This window comes from Anabrus simplex, chromosome 1 (genome assembly GCF_040414725.1).
Source record: "Anabrus simplex isolate iqAnaSimp1 chromosome 1, ASM4041472v1, whole genome shotgun sequence".
NCBI lineage: Eukaryota > Metazoa > Arthropoda > Insecta > Orthoptera > Tettigoniidae > Anabrus > Anabrus simplex.
Genome location: NC_090265.1, coordinates 17,297,485 through 17,313,376, shown reverse-complemented (window position 1 = coordinate 17,313,376; position 15,892 = coordinate 17,297,485). Strand labels below are relative to the sequence as shown.

General features: G+C 41.8%; 1 protein-coding gene across 1 annotated transcript in view; it reads right to left on the bottom strand.

Annotated features, from left to right (window-relative positions):
• Nucleotides 1–15,892, bottom strand: part of LOC136883349 (probable multidrug resistance-associated protein lethal(2)03659) — a 274,390-nt gene that overhangs the window by 228,915 nt on the left and 29,583 nt on the right. The window contains exons 3-4 of the mRNA XM_067155603.2: nt 9,933–10,067; nt 1,442–1,646 (exon numbers count right to left, since the gene is read on the bottom strand). Coding sequence (XP_067011704.2) covers nt 1,442–1,646; nt 9,933–10,067 — 340 coding nt within the window. The remainder of the gene's footprint in view (nt 1–1,441; nt 1,647–9,932; nt 10,068–15,892) is intronic.

Genomic DNA, 15,892 nt, shown 5'->3' with positions numbered 1-15,892 from the left:
CTTCAGAGCTGCCGACAGTGGGGTTCGAACCCATTATTCCCGGGATGCGAGTTTACAGCTGCGCGCTCCTAACCGCACGGCCAACTCGCCCGGTAATCCCACCTCTTAAGATCTATTTTTGATAAAATGGTCGCTGACATAGCACACAATTTTATGACCATCAGTATTCACCACATATGTATTATGAGAAAAATACGTTATATGTGTAAGGGGCTTTGCTGTGACCTAGATGAAACACCAGTCAAGACAGTGGAAACTCATTTAAAACAGCACTGTTTCTACCTAGTGTATATAGAAAGCAGAGTTCTCGTAATGACGTGAGGAAGAAGATGACGAACACCGGTTGTCTGGTTACCACACAAACTCGTCTACGCTAAACTGATGATGCAAATTCCAGATAGACCCCAGCCCAAACAACATCCATGTTAACAAAGCAAATGAATCATTTATTTAATCATTGTACCGAGGACTAGTTACACTATATATCATGTGAGCCATTTCCATGCTATTTAAGAGGAAACCGAGTGATTTAGGAGCGTGCATTCGGGAGATAGTGGGTTCAAACCCCACCGTCTGCAGCCCTGAAGATGGTTTCCCATTTCCACACCAGGCAAGCGCTGGGGCCACGGCCGCTTCCTTCCCACTGCTAGCCCTTTCTTGTCCCATCGTTGCCATAAGACCTGTGTCGGTACAACGTAATGTTTTTTATTTATTCACGAAGCACAAGATACAACTGCAATGAGCCAATTTCACTAGTACTGTCAACAGACTAATTAACAAATGTAAACATTCATAATAAAATGTAACAAACATAACAAAAGATAACAAGATCAGGTACACAACCTGCTAACAACTGTCCAAATCAAAAACCATGAGAATGTCCAAGTTCACAGCCAAGTTGTCATGGGCCAAGATGGCGGTATAACCACTTCCAATCAACTTATCCTTAAGAGACTATTTAAACCCCTCTCGAATGTACTTTTATTTGATGCTATATCTTATCTCCTATTAATAGTGTTAAAGAGAGGTGGGAGGCAGTTTACGAAAGATTGTTGGAGTATTGAGTGCTAAGCGTGGGAAATGTGGAGAAGGTGGATTCTGATGGAGCGAGAAAGAACAGAAGAGAGAAGAGTGAGAAAAGATGTTCCAAGCCATAATGCCCATTTAAGATCCTGTGGAGGAAACTCAGGTCGGCTACCTGTCGCCTGATGTGCAGCAGTGACACATTTATTACCCTTAATACCTGCTGCGTAGACAGATTTCTGAGCTTGGGGCAAAGAAGGACATCTAACCTCAACTGGCCTAATGTTAAGGTTAGATTTCTTTTAAATTACCAATGTCTGACTTAGTTCAACAGGGGACCCAAAAGGAAAACTGGTGGTGATGATGCTCCTTAAATGTAATCCTTCACTATGGTGTTCAACAGCGAGTTCCATCTTACCTTCCTGTAGATGAGAGAACAGCAGGCTGCTCGTATCCTAACTCCTGTGTGGAACGAGGCAAAGAGGTAGTGGTTGTATAGCAATGCACCAAAAGCCATGAATAGGACAATACCCCCAGCATAGAAGAGAGCATCACTCCTCTCCATGGTACTGGACGGCTTGAAGTATGCCAGGAGCTGGCCCAGGAGGAGGGGCTGACTTAACCTGAGTCAAAAATAAACACAGTATATTTACATCTACAAATACATTCATGGTTTCTGTGATAACCTGAAAAAACTGTACCAAAACTAGCATTTCCATGACCAAAGTGTTTGATATGTATGTACGTATGTATGTACCATATTTACTCACATAATTTTCTCTCCCTGATTTTTAGAATGAAAACTTGGAAAGAAAAAAAAATTCGCAGATTCCCCCTCCCTCCCCCACCCCCTATTTTATCTACGGTTTCCATTAGTTACAAACCACGGACTTACCTCGTCTTCATGATTCATGCTGATGTACGGAAATTGGGAACTAGTTTCAAAATTCCAGTTCATGTTTCCCATTCTAGGAGAGGAGGAAGTGACAGATTACTCAACATTTGAGTGCCCGGGGTCAGAACACGGCCGTGACTGCTAGACATAACCCGCCCTTGTTATCAGCTGTAACTCACACACATACAGCAATCGCTTTCAACAGTATTCTTATGAGTGAATTGTTCTGCAAAGTGTTAGTCAGTGATGTGATGGGAACGAAAAACAGTACTTACAACACACAATTTAAATGGTCTTTAATAGAATTTGCCAAAAATAACGGCAATCATGCTGCATATCATGAAATTTCCATAGCACCATCACACGTGCATCACTGGCGGAAGCAGAAAGAAGAATTACGGTGTACCAAGAAAACAACTTTATCACTTTGGGAACCAAAAACCCGAGTGATTCATCACAGATGACTTCGGAAGAAAGCGACGATGAATGACATGGTAAGTGAAATACACTAGTGTCCAAAAGTTAAGCATAAGTTATGAGTAAGCAAGGCAACAGGAAATAGACCGCAAATCGCACGACATATGCACCTACCAACCTTACGTGTTCGCTCTGTATAGAAAGGAGTATTCCCTGCTTTGACTAGCGGCGTTCCGCAAGGTAAACACAGCCAGTGCCTGCGCCCCATATTCCCTCAGTCGTGTTTGCCCTGTTATAGTGTGCCGAGTGTAGCCTTGTGGTGAACGTGACAACATAATGGCACAACGACGCCACTTGGACCCCGTTTTGCAGGGTAGAATACTCGGCAGCCTGGAAGCAGGCCAGACACAGACCGAAGTCGCCGTATCCTTGAATGTGCCAAAAGTGTCATTTCCAGGCTTTGGAGATGATATCGAGACACAGGAGATGTTAGTCGCAGGCGAGTACCAGGTCGACCAAGGGTAACCACCCCACAACAGGACCGATATCTGGCCTTAGCCGCCCGATGAAATCGGAGTGCACCTGCAAAACAATAGTCGGCGGTGCTTGCAGCCGTCTCAGGGGTTGCCGTTTCCCAACAAACAGTGTACCGGAGGCTCAGAACAGCAGGGCTGTTTGCCCAACGTCCAGCGGTGTGCATCCCGCTCACTCCAGCATAGAGATGGGCCCGTTTACAGTGGAGCCGTCAACATCGAAACTGGACCGTGAATGAATGGAGGCATATGCTCTTCACAGATGAATCCCGCTTCAGTTTGCAGAACGATTCCCGTCGCACATTAATCTGGAGAGAACTGGGTAGCCGATACAACCACAGATTTCGAAGGTGACCATAAAGTGGTGGTAGCCAAATTAAGACTTGGTAAAATAACAAAGTTAATAGACAAAAGGGAAAGAAAAATAAAGGGATGCAAGTTAAAAGAGAAAGAAATAAGGGAAAAGTTTCAAGAGGATCAGAAGAAACAAATTCCCAAAGATGACTTGAACAGTGTGGAAGAGGAATGGACATGTTTCAGAAATGGATTTGTACAGTGTGCAGTAAACACCTGTGGAAGACTATCAGGGAAGAAAAAGGAAAAGGAGACTACTTGGTGGAACAGCAGGGTAAAGGAAGCAGTTAAAGAGAAATAAATGGCTTGGAGGAAGTGGATAGGCAGCAATAGTAGAAAGAATTGGCAGAAATATAAAGAATCCAAAAAGGTATGTAAGAAAATAGTACAAGAAGAGAAACGGAAGAGCTGGGAAAGTTTCACAGAAACTTTGCAGGAGGATATACAGGGAAGTAAAAAGGTTTTGTATGGTTTGGTGAAGAATAGTTTACGAAGTAGGGAAGATACCAAATTTGTAAAAGCTGAAACAGGGCAGATATTGATGCAGAGAGATGACATACTAAAATGATGGAAAGAATACTTCTCAAAATGCTAAATACAGTAGAAGTCCGTTATAGCGAGAATTCACAACAGCGAAAAATTCACTCGTAACGGATTGTCGTTATATCCAATTTTTGTATAAAAGTCGGAAAACCAGTCATGCACAGTAAAATCGGTATGAAATGGCAATCAGTTTGTTCAAAACTTGTGTTTCCGCAGATATCCACACTACGGCTTACGTGTTCGTTAGTTTTCGTAATCCGATACTAGGTGAAAGTGTATGTTTAATTTATTTCTGAAAAGAATATAGTAGGCCTAGCGTATTTCTCTGAATCCATGATGAACCCCACTTTTCCCTTCAAAAAATTTAAATCAGGCTCAAAAAGAAGTGTGTAAAATCATATGGATGCCTTGTTGTACAGTATGCCTACGCATTTTAGACTATTTTTAGACGCCGAACATTGACTTTCGTCACACCGTATTTCTTTTTTTGGCGGCTGCACAATTATTTATTTCCGCGAGTTCAAGGACAAAAAATTCAACATTGACATCATAATACCGAAGAGAACTCGTTGAAAATTTTCCAGCAATACCTATTCCATGCGTCTCTACAATACAATGATCCATCAGAAAATTATTCTTGCTGTCTATAAAACTGTTACTTTTACGCAGCGTCAGATATAACCGGCTACCGCTACACGCACGTCTCGCTTGTCGGGTTCGGCCAAATTCAGCGGCTAGCGATCTATAGGCCTAATCGCGAACTTTGAAAGTCAACGAACGAGTTTATTGCGCCAAGGTATGCCCATTCCGCCCTTGCGTTTTTCGTGCACATACCTCACAATTTCACCTTCGACTTCTTTAAAGCGTCCTTGTTGCGGACCACTGAATGCATTTTTTGTGCAGTACACATTTTTTTAGCTCTTTGTCTTCACGCTAACGTCAAATATTGGCTTTAGTTAAGCCTATGCCGTATTTTCTTGCAGCTGCACAATTATTCTACATTTCCGAGTGTTTAATACACATTAACTTAAAATTGGCATCATAATATCGACTTAGAATCTGTTGAAAATTTGCCGGCAATATCTTTTCTACGTATCTTTACAATACGACTATCCATCACGAAAATATTCCTGCTGTGTATAAACCTTAATTTTACTAAGCGTCAAGTACAATAGACGCGTTATGACTCTGCCACTGAGTAGCCATGGCTTTTCTAAGAATTCGAAGGGTCGCATGTTTTGATGCCATTCTGCAGATTTGAGAAACACACAGGCACTGCACAACCGGTTGTCGTGGCTAGCGATGTGAAGTAAAGAGACGGTCGTTTATTGTCAACGAGTTCTGCGCGTGTGAAAAGAAGCAGCGTGGTTACCGCGGTAGTTGCTAGTGGTATCCATTAACTTACTGTTAGGCCGCGAATGCAACAACCCTTGAGTTTTCGCATGAGATTCTGAGAAAAAAGTCTTGGATTCGGAAAAATACGGTATCACTCCAGAGATTTATGTGGCAAACACCTCAGCTTTCTTCTTCAAACAGTGTCACCTAACCTAACCATATACGTAGCCTATCATGAAAACATATTTGAAACGCATATAGAACCTCCACGCGAAAAATTTACATGTAAATAGCCGTAACTAAACGTGAGAAGATATGAAATATCCTCTGAAATCAGTGTACTCTGCCATATTCTTGAGGTGTATCACATTCTTACTTAATTTCCGTATATAACATTAAAATTAAGATATCGTTTACTTCAGTGTTTATTTTTACAAGTTAACAACTGCTATCGGCCACGTTATTTACGCATTTATTACGAAAACATGTTATCCTCTTTCATTTCGAGTTTTCTTTAGAGAACAGCAGTCGATGGGTATTACCAATCAACTCCAACATCGCCTTTGAATGTCAATGAGAGAGCTCGCAAATACACAAAGTGAAAAAACTATACCGTACCGAAGGTGATCGATCGCATTTTGTTGCAAACGTTTCAGTTTTCTTATTCAAACAGCGTCACGTATCCTAACTTAATCGTACTATACGTACGATGAAAACACACTTCAAGCGCCAGTAGAGAAATTATAACTTTCTCGTATAAATTTTCATAATAGCCTTTCCGTAATTGAACCAGACGCGACAAAATATAAACTAACCTCTGAAATCAATTAAGCACTCTGCCATATCTTAAGGTGTATCCCATTCTTACTTAAGTGCAGTATTTAGCCTCAAAATTAAGCGGTCGTTTAGTCAGCCTTAATTTTTAACGGTATAACCGTTAGCCGACGGGTATTACTAATCGACTCCAACATCGCCTTTGAATATCGACGAGAGAAATCGCTAGTGCACATAGCGAGGAAACGATGCCGAACGTAATTGATCGCATGCAATATCATCGCTGTGGTGCATAAATATCGGTAACGGAAAACGCGCGCTCGTGTAATCGCTCGTAATAACGGATGCGCCAGTGATAGGGTTCTCGCTGTAAGCGAAGGACGATACATAATTTAATATAGGAATTTTGAAGGGACAGAAAAGGTCGTCGCTATAACGGAGTTTTCGTTATATGCCGCACTCGCTATAGCGGACTTCTACTGTATTAAATACAGTGAACTGGTAGATGAGAAGGAGCAAGAAGAAACAATGGGGAAAGAAGAAGAACAAGAAAACGAGATATTGATGTTAGAAATAGAGGAAGCCATACAAAAGATGAAGAGTGGTAAAGCAACAGGAGTGGATGAAGTAACTATGGAAATGATAAAAGCAGCAGGACCAATAGGGCTACAGTGGCTGTATAGATTATTTAGAATAATCTGGAGAAAGAAAGAGATCCCAGAAGAGTGGGGAAATGGTTTAATTATCCCAATATTTAAAAAAGGTAATAAAAAGGAATGCAATAACTACAGAGGGATCATCCTTATTGCCCATGTAGCTAAGATATTTGAGAGAGTATTGGAAGGAAGACTGAGGAGGAAGCTAAAAGGAGAAATGGAAGAAATGGTTTTAGGAAAGACAGATCAATGTTTGACCTGATCTTTACATTAAGACATATGATGGAGAAAAGATGGGAGTTTGGAAAAGACATTGTAATGACATTTATTGACATTCAAGAAGGCTTATGACAGTGTGCCCACACAGTTGGTATGAGACACATTAAGGAAAAACACAACCATGTTAACAGAGTGAAAGTGCAAATGATAAAAGCTATGTACAAAAATTGTGTTAGTAGTGTGAAGACTAGTATAGGAAAAACAAAATGGTTTAAAGGTGAAACTGGTCTCTGACAGGGAAGTGTACTATCCCCCACACTATTCATCTTAGTCATGGATGAAATTCATAAGAACCTTAAACAGAGATTGGGAAGACGCAACAAAAGCCATGTTGTTTGCAGATGATATAGTGATATGGGGTGATGAGGAAACAGAAGTGCAAAAACAAGTAGAGGTATGGAATCAAGAGATTAAAAAAAATTGGGATGAAAGTAAGCACAGAGAAAAGTAACAATAGTGATGACAAGGAGATAGAAGGAAGGAAGGGGAAAGATAAAACTGAATGGTAAAATTCTGGAAGTGGTTAAAAGTTTCAAGTACTTGGGAAGTGTGAACACAGAAGATGGAAAGAATACAACAAGCAAACAGCTTCTACCAGGGTGTAAAGGGTATCTTATGGAACCAAGATGTCCCAAAGAAATATAAGAAAGTATTATATTCAACCTATTATGAACCCATACTAACTTATTGCAGCTGGATCGTGGACTACAACAAAACAAGAGGAGAGTAGAATACAGGCAGCGGAGATGAAATTCCTAAGTGGTATCAAGGGCAAGACCAGAGAGGATAGAATTAGAAATGAAGAGATAGGGAAAAGGATAGGAATCTTGAAACTTCAAGACAGGATAGAAATAATAAAGCTAAAGTGATATGGGCTGATGAGAATGGGAGAAGAGAGAGTGCCATAAAAATCTTTTTCAGAGAAGTTAACAGGAAAGGGACAACAAGGAAGACCCCGAAAGAGGTGGACAGATTCAGTGTGGGAGTGCATAGAGAAGAGGGGAGGAAAACCAGAAGATGTACTTAAATAAGGAGAAGAGTGGTGGAGAGACAGGCAGCGATGGAGGTCCCTGATTCACAACCCGACCCGGGAAGGTGGAAACGTGAAATGAAGATGATGATGATGACAGTACAGTATTCTAATTTATTTGAGGTATCTAGGCCCTATCTTTAGCGGATTCTTGTGTGACATTAAAAGATGACAGATTTCTAGGAAATGTATTGTTGCCTTTGATTATTTTATTAAAATTAATTGTGTTATACATATTTTTGATTATTTTGTACTATTTTAGGCCTAAATAAATTTTGTAACTTATATGTCTGATTTTTCATTTCCATTTTTAATTTAGATTCGCATAATTTTTCTTCCCCGTTTTTGAGGTCGAAAAAAATATTTACAAGGGGTGGGGAATTATGTGAGTAAATAGGGTATGTATCTATGTCCTGTTGGTGTACAGGATTGGGTATGAAATGAGATGAATCTCTGCAGAGAGTTTTTATGAGCACATGTGAACCTCATCAGAGGAGTTAATGAAATGAAATGAATGACGTCATACAGGGTGGCGCACGAATAGTTGACACATTTGAAAAGCAAATATAAAATGCAACTTATGTACTATGTTGTTGAAATTTCGCGCACACCTTCCCTATTTCATGGAAATCTCTGTAGAGGTGACACTGCTGCTTTGTCTTCAAATGCCTGCATTCCAGTGAGTTTTCTGCCATGACCGACCATGGCCGACTCTCCGTTCAGCACCACGCCAAATCAAAAAGTGTTACGGCGACACAAAGGAAATTTCGAGCTGTGTTTCAGACTAGGTGGGCACCAGCAAGGAACACCATCCTTCGCTTATACAGAAACTTTGAAGGACAAGGCAGTGTGAAGGAAGAAAAGCAACCACGTGCACCAGCAGTTCGGTCTCCTGAAAACATCGCTGCGCTGAGGGTCGCCATGCAACGTAGCCCACACAAGTCAACATGGGGAGCTTTAACATAAAGTGGAATATCGCGCCATTCAGTTCGAAGAATGTTACACGGTAACCTTCAACTGTACCTGTACAAAATGACTGTTCTACAGAAGCTAACAGACCTTCACAGGCAGAAGATTTTGCAGTATGCCTTATGGACTAAAGATAAAGATGAAGTACTGTTTAAACCTTGGTTCTCTGATGAAGCCTATTTTCATCTCAACTGGGCAGTTAATAAACAAAATGTGCGGTTTTGGGCTACATTACTCACGAAAGAGACATGTATAGAGAAAAAGTGAGTCTGTGGGTAGCTGTGTCAAGTCATGGGTTAATTGGACCAGTTTTCTTCAGTCAAACAGTTAATGCACAGCGATAGGACATGCTGGGGAATGAATTCATGCCTCATATTCTTGCTACCTCTATTCATACGCAGTGGTTTATGCAAGATGGTGCAACACCTCACACAGCTAACGATGTTCTTGAGTTTCTGAGGGGAGTATTTGGTGATCGTGTAATGACTCTTCGTTACCCACAGTACAAAAATAATGGCGGATTCCTCTGGCCTCCTTAAAGGCCAGATTTAAATCCTTGTGATTTCTTTTTATGGGGCTGTTTGAAAGAAAAACTCTTCGCTTCAAGACCCCAGAGCCGCATGGAAATGCTTGCTCGGATTGTGCAGCTCTGCAGTGAAATTCATGAAGACCTGTGCCGCAAAGTTGTCAGAAACATACGTACTCTTCTCGAAGAGGTTATCCACCGCAGTGGAGGCCATATTGAACATGTGATATAGTGAGATGTATTTCCAGGGTCCAAGCTGCCTGTGTCTGAAATTTCATTAGTGTTCTGTGAAAAGCAAAGTTGTTATTCTAAAATTAAATGTGTCAACTATTCGTGCGCCACCCTGTATATGATAGCAGGAAGGGAGAGGGTGAAATCCAGTGCCAGCACAAAGCCTGCTCATGTCGAATAGCAGCAAGGGGTCTGCTTAAGGCTTAACGTCCCCATCCGATGGAGAAAACACCATCAACAGCGTCATATGCTCTCACTCCATATGACCACTGCGGAGAGCTTTGGAATTGAATCCATGCTTTTGGCACGTAATCTAGTGATTAGACTGAGCTAGTTAGCACTCCGTTAGTAACACGAGGTAACATACCTGACAATGAGGTCATTGGCCAGGAGCAGGATGCCACGCTTGCTGAATTCCCATGCGTAAGTACGAACGAGAGCAGTTCCGAGGGAAGGATTCTTCCCTTTCTTCTTGGCTCGTTCCACCTCTCTCTCCCATTGTCTATAACAATAACAACAACAAAAACAAGATTGTTACACTTCATTCATCATAATAAGAGCTTGCACAAAAGAGCATAGGATTTTCCTCATCCCAAATCCGTAAGAGCTTTCACAAGCAATCTGAAGACTGTTTGTGTCCCAATCCCACATGGCTTTTGTTTACAGCTAGTGAAAATGAAACATCCTGAAGCTATAGTTAGAGCATTAGACTTCCTACATTATTAACCTTAATCCGCTCGCACGGACGGCAGATTGGCAGCATTTTTGTATTTTGTTGCACATTTACTGCCAGAGAGTTCACAGAGGCCTGGGAGGAGCAGGTATTTATTAGTTAGTCATTTGGTTGCTAGTTGGCATTCGATTTCAGCCCATCCATACCTCCCCACCATCACCATACAGCCCAAAAGCTGACGGTGATGGCTGATGTGCCGCCCTGTGAGTGCAAGTGGCAACTTTCTTTCCATCTTCCCACAGAACATGTAAGTAGATATTTACTCATTTTTACTAGTATTTCAGAATTATATTCATCTTCAGATACACTAGTGTGTCATAAAGATTTTCCGTGTTAACTTTTCTTTGAACTATGGCTTTTTTTCTTTTGCTAGAAAATACCAATGGTCAGTTACCTACTCTTTCATTCAGGGCTTAACAATACAGCAATCCTCAAGACATTTATCGAATTCTAGAGGAAGTGGGGAAGGAAGAAGGGGAAGTAGCAGTTCCCGAGTTGTCTTATTATTTTGTATTATACATACACTGACTGACAGAGCAAATGCAACACCAAGAAGGAGTGGTCAGAACTTTATGCCAATTGCAGGGTAGACTGACGTCACTGAGGTATGCTCATGATGTGAAATGCGCCGCTGTGCTGCGCACGTAGCGAAGGATAAATGGGACACGGCGTTGGCGAATGGCCCACTTCGTACCGTGATTTCTCAGCCGACAGTCATTGTAGAACGTGTTGTCGTGTGCCACAGGACACGTGTATAGCTAAGAATGCCAGGCCGCCGTCAACGGAGGCATTTCCAGCAGACAGACGACTTTACGAGGGGTATGGTGATCGGGCTGAGAAGGGCAGGTTGGTCGCTTCGTCAAATCGCAGCCGATACCCATAGGGATGTGTCCACGGTGCAGCGCCTGTGGCGAAGATGGTTGGCGCAGGGACATGTGGCACGTGCGAGGGGTCCAGGCGCAGCCCGAGTGACGTCAGCACGCGAGGATCAGCGCATCCACCGCCAAGCGGTGGCAGCCCCCCACGCCACGTCAACCGCCATTCTTCAGCATTTGCAAGACACCCTGGCTGTTCCAATATCGACCAGAACAATTTCCCGTCGATTGGTTGAAGGAGGCCTGCACTCCCGGTGTCCGCTCAGAAGACTACCATTGACTCCACAGCATAGACGTACACGCCTGGCATGGTGCCAGGCTAGAGCGACTTGGATGAGGGAATGGCGGAACGTCGTGTCCTCCGATGAGTCACGCTTCTGTTCTGTCAGTGATAGTCACCGCAGACGAGTGTGGCGTCGGCGTGGAGAAAGGTCAAATCCGGCAGTAACTGTGGAGCGCCCTACCGCTAGACAATGCGGCATCATGGTTTGGGGCGCTATTGCGTATGATTCCACGTCACCTCTAGTGCGTATTCAAGGCACGTTAAATGCCCACCGCTACGTGCAGCATGTGCTGCGGCCGGTGGCACTCCCGTACCTTCAGGGGCTGCCCAATGCTCTGTTTCAGCAGGATAATGCCCGCCCACACACTGCTCGCATCTCCCAACAGGTTCTACGAGGTGTACAGATGCTTCCGTGGCCAGCGTACTCTCCGGATCTCTCACCAATCGAACACGTGTGGGATCTCATTGGACGCCGTTTGCAAACTCTGCCCCAGCCTCGTACGGACGACCAACTGTGGCAAATGGTTGACAGAGAATGGAGAACCATCCCTCAGGACACCATCCGCACTCTTATTGACTCTGTACCTCGACGTGTTTCTGCGTGCATCGCCGCTCGCGGTGGTCCTACATCCTACTGAGTCGATGCCGTGCGCATTGTGTAACCTGCATATCGGTTTGAAATAAACATCAATTATTCGTCCATGCCGTCTCTGTTTTTTCCCCAACTTTCATCCCTTTCGAACCACTCCTTCTTGGTGTTGCGTTTGCTCTGTCAGTCAGTGTATTAGTATTATTTTTCCTTGGAAAAATGTAAAAAAAAAATGGAGGCAAATACATTGATGTTAACCTCTTTTTACTTTTTTCTGTAAATATATATTTCTTTTTGGATGAAATAAAATTGAAGGACTGAAAACGTGTAACCATTTTATTAACCATAAGATAAGGAGAACTGAATTTATTTAATAATTTGTGTAATAAATATTTCTCTAAAGTACTTAATCAAGATTTTTGATTTAAAAAGATGTGCTTGTGAAGTTTTGTCAGAGTTGCTGTTCTAATTATTTGGAAACGATGCAGGTGAAGTGGAGAAAAATTCATGAAGATGATAAAAAATAATGAGTGGCCAAATTGCCGTCTGCACGAGCACGAACGTGATGCTAGGCCACGCGATTGGATGAAGGTTAAAATTCACTGATGTTACTGAGTTCCACCGTGAAGACTTACCAAAAAGGATAAGGTACATGATGTACACTGGTAATTATAAATATACAATGTGAAATACCGCTCACTCATTAAGATCAAGGTAAAGAGCCAAGTACATGACTGTGCCGGCAGCTGCACACAAGGTATGGCCATACCATCAAACTCTTGCTTGTTCTCCACAATTGGCAAAATGTCTATTTGTTGATGAATCAAGTTGCTGGAGACATGGTCAATGAGGGAGATGCCCATTGCCCAAATATCATCCATATCTCCATGATGGTAAAAAATCTCGACAAGGCACTTGGAAAGGCAAGATTTTGTGATGCGATGTGACCTCCAAAGAGGCCTGGAGCAGGTCTTTCTAGCTGACGCCCATGGACAACCTGCACATTTGGGTGGTGTGGTGGTGGTGGTGGTGGTGATGATGATGGTGGCAATGAGGTAGGAGAGGGGAAACCCGATGTCGGCACAAAGTCTGCTCCTGTTGAACAACACCAAGGTGTCTCCTCAAGGCTTAAGATCTCCATCCGGCAGATGAATCGCCATCAACAGCGTCACATGCCCTCACTCTGCCGAGAGGTTTGGAATTGAACCCACAACCTCTCCAATGCCAACATTCTGGCGCTGAAGACTTTTTCCACCAACGGGACTTGAACCAGCTAACCACGGTGTCAGACGATAAAGACTTGACACCTTAACAATTGTGCCTACTAGACGGGCCAAAAGCCAAAGGTAATGCTTGAACTGGTTTTTGACTCATCGGGAATTTTGCAGATGGAGGCCACAGCAAACAGCAAACAAGGAAAGTCAATGATGCTCACTTGTGATTACGAGCTCTCGTCCACAATGGGTTGGGATATAGTACCATATCTGAAGTATTTATTTGATTATTGTTTGGTCGAAGGAGCTATACCAGATGAATGGAGAGTTGCTATAGTAGCCCCTGTGTATAAAGGAAAGGGTGATAGACATAAAGCTGAAAATTACAGGCCAGTAAGTTTGACATGCATTGTATGTAAGCTTTGGGAAGGCATTCTTTCTGATTATCTTAGACATGTTTGTGAAATTAATAACTGGTTCGATAGAAGGCAATTCGGTTTTAGGAAAGGTTATTCCACTGAAGCTCAACTTGTAGGATTCCAGCAAGATATAGCAGATATCTTGGATTCTGGAGGCCAAACGGACCGTATCGCGATTGACATGTCTAAAGCATTTGATAGGGTGGATCATGGGAGACTACTGGCAAAAATGAGTGCAATTGGACTAGACAAAAGAGTGACTGAATGGGTTGCTATATTTCTAGAAAATAGATCTCAGAGAGTTAGAGTAGGTGAAGCTTTGTCTGACCCTGTAATAGTTGAGAGGGGAGTTCCTCAGGGCAGTGTTATCGGACCTTTATGTTTTCTTATATATATAAATGATATGAGTAAAGGAGTGGAATCGGAGGTAAGGCTTTTTGCGGATGATGTTATTCTCTATAGAGTGATAAATAAGTTACAAGATTGTGAGCAACTGCAACGTGACCTCGAAAATATTGTGAGATGGACAGCAGGCAATGGTATGTTGATAAACGGGGTTAAAAGTCAGGTTGTGAGTTTCACAAATAGGAAAAGTCCTCTCAGTTTTAATTACTGCGTTGATGGGGTGAAAGTTCCTTTTGGGGATCATTGTAAGTATCTAGGTGTTAATATAAGGAAAGATCTTCACTGGGGTAATCACATAAATGGGATTGTAAATAAAGGGTACCGATCTCTGCACATGGTTATGAGAGTGTTTAGGGGTTGTAGTAAGGATGTAAAGGAGAGTGCATATAAGTCTCTGGTAAGACCCCCAACTAGAGTATGGTTCCAGTGTATGGGACCCTCACCAGGATTACCTGATTCAAGAACTGGAGAAAATCCAAAGAAAAGCAGCTCGATTTGTTCTGGGTGATTTCTGACAAAAGAGTAGCGTTACAAAAATGTTGCAATGTTTGGGTTGGGAAGAATTGAGAGAAAGAAGAAGAGCTGCTCGACTAAGTGGTATGTTCCGAGCTGTCAGCGGAGAGATGGCGTGGAATGACATTAGTAGACGAATAGGTTTGAATGGCGTTTATAAAAGTAGGAAAGATCACAATATGAAGATAAAGTTGGAATTCAAGAGGACAAACTGGGGCAAATATTCATTTATAGGAAGGGGAGTTAGGGATTGGAATAACTTACCAAGGGAGATGTTCAATAAATTTCCAATTTCTTTGAAATAATTTCGGAAAAGGCTAGGAAAGCAACAGATAGGGAATCTGCCACCTGGGCGACTGCCCTAAATGCAGATCAGTATTGATTGATTGATTGTAAGTAAGCACTACTCCAAGATCCTGATTGGGGTGCAATATTTAAAACAAAGCACTATCATTGCAAAAAAAGAAAAAACCTGACCTTTTCAAGATATTCCGGATTGATTTATACTGCACTCGATATAAACAGTCAATTTTATTTTCTTACATCTATTCATCAAAGAAAACTGGCATGTTATAATTCTTTTGTTACAATCTACAAAGTGGACAAGCTACGATTTATAATTCCTTGGATGGACATGACAGTATTTCCATTTTTTAAAAGTAGAATTCCTGTTATTCATTAAGCAAAAAATAATATAATTACATAATTCAACAAGTTTACTGCTTGATTTTGTTGTTGTGTTGTGTGACTTTCTCCGTTCACTGAATTTCTGAAAATAGTATTTAAAATTTAACAGGTGATAATAGCTAGCCTGTAAATGACGAGAGGGAGTTTCATCACAAGTGAAGGAGGACATAGATATTTACTATCCAAGATTAAAGAACAACAACAACGTAAATATATCTATCAGATGGATATACGGTAAGCTTTCAAATAAATAACCTAACTGATGTTATTCCCGGTAAGCATGATTGGATTGTTGGTGAGTTTATCAGATAATTTACACCCAAACAACCACAAGCAACAGCTTATCCACCGTAACTCCGTATTATATTAGAAATGTTTCTAAAGCATCTCTTAAAATTTAATAGTGAAATTTGTAATTCATTACTAGCGCCCGGATATTTTAAAAATATATATGCACATATAAATGCATATTTTGAATGTTAGTGCATATAAATCTAATGAACTCTATATGTTGTACATCCCTTGGCAATATGAAAAGCCTTCCCTGATCAAGGAAAGGGCTTTCATTGTCACAATACAAGCAGGTAGATGGATAATGACCCATTTCAC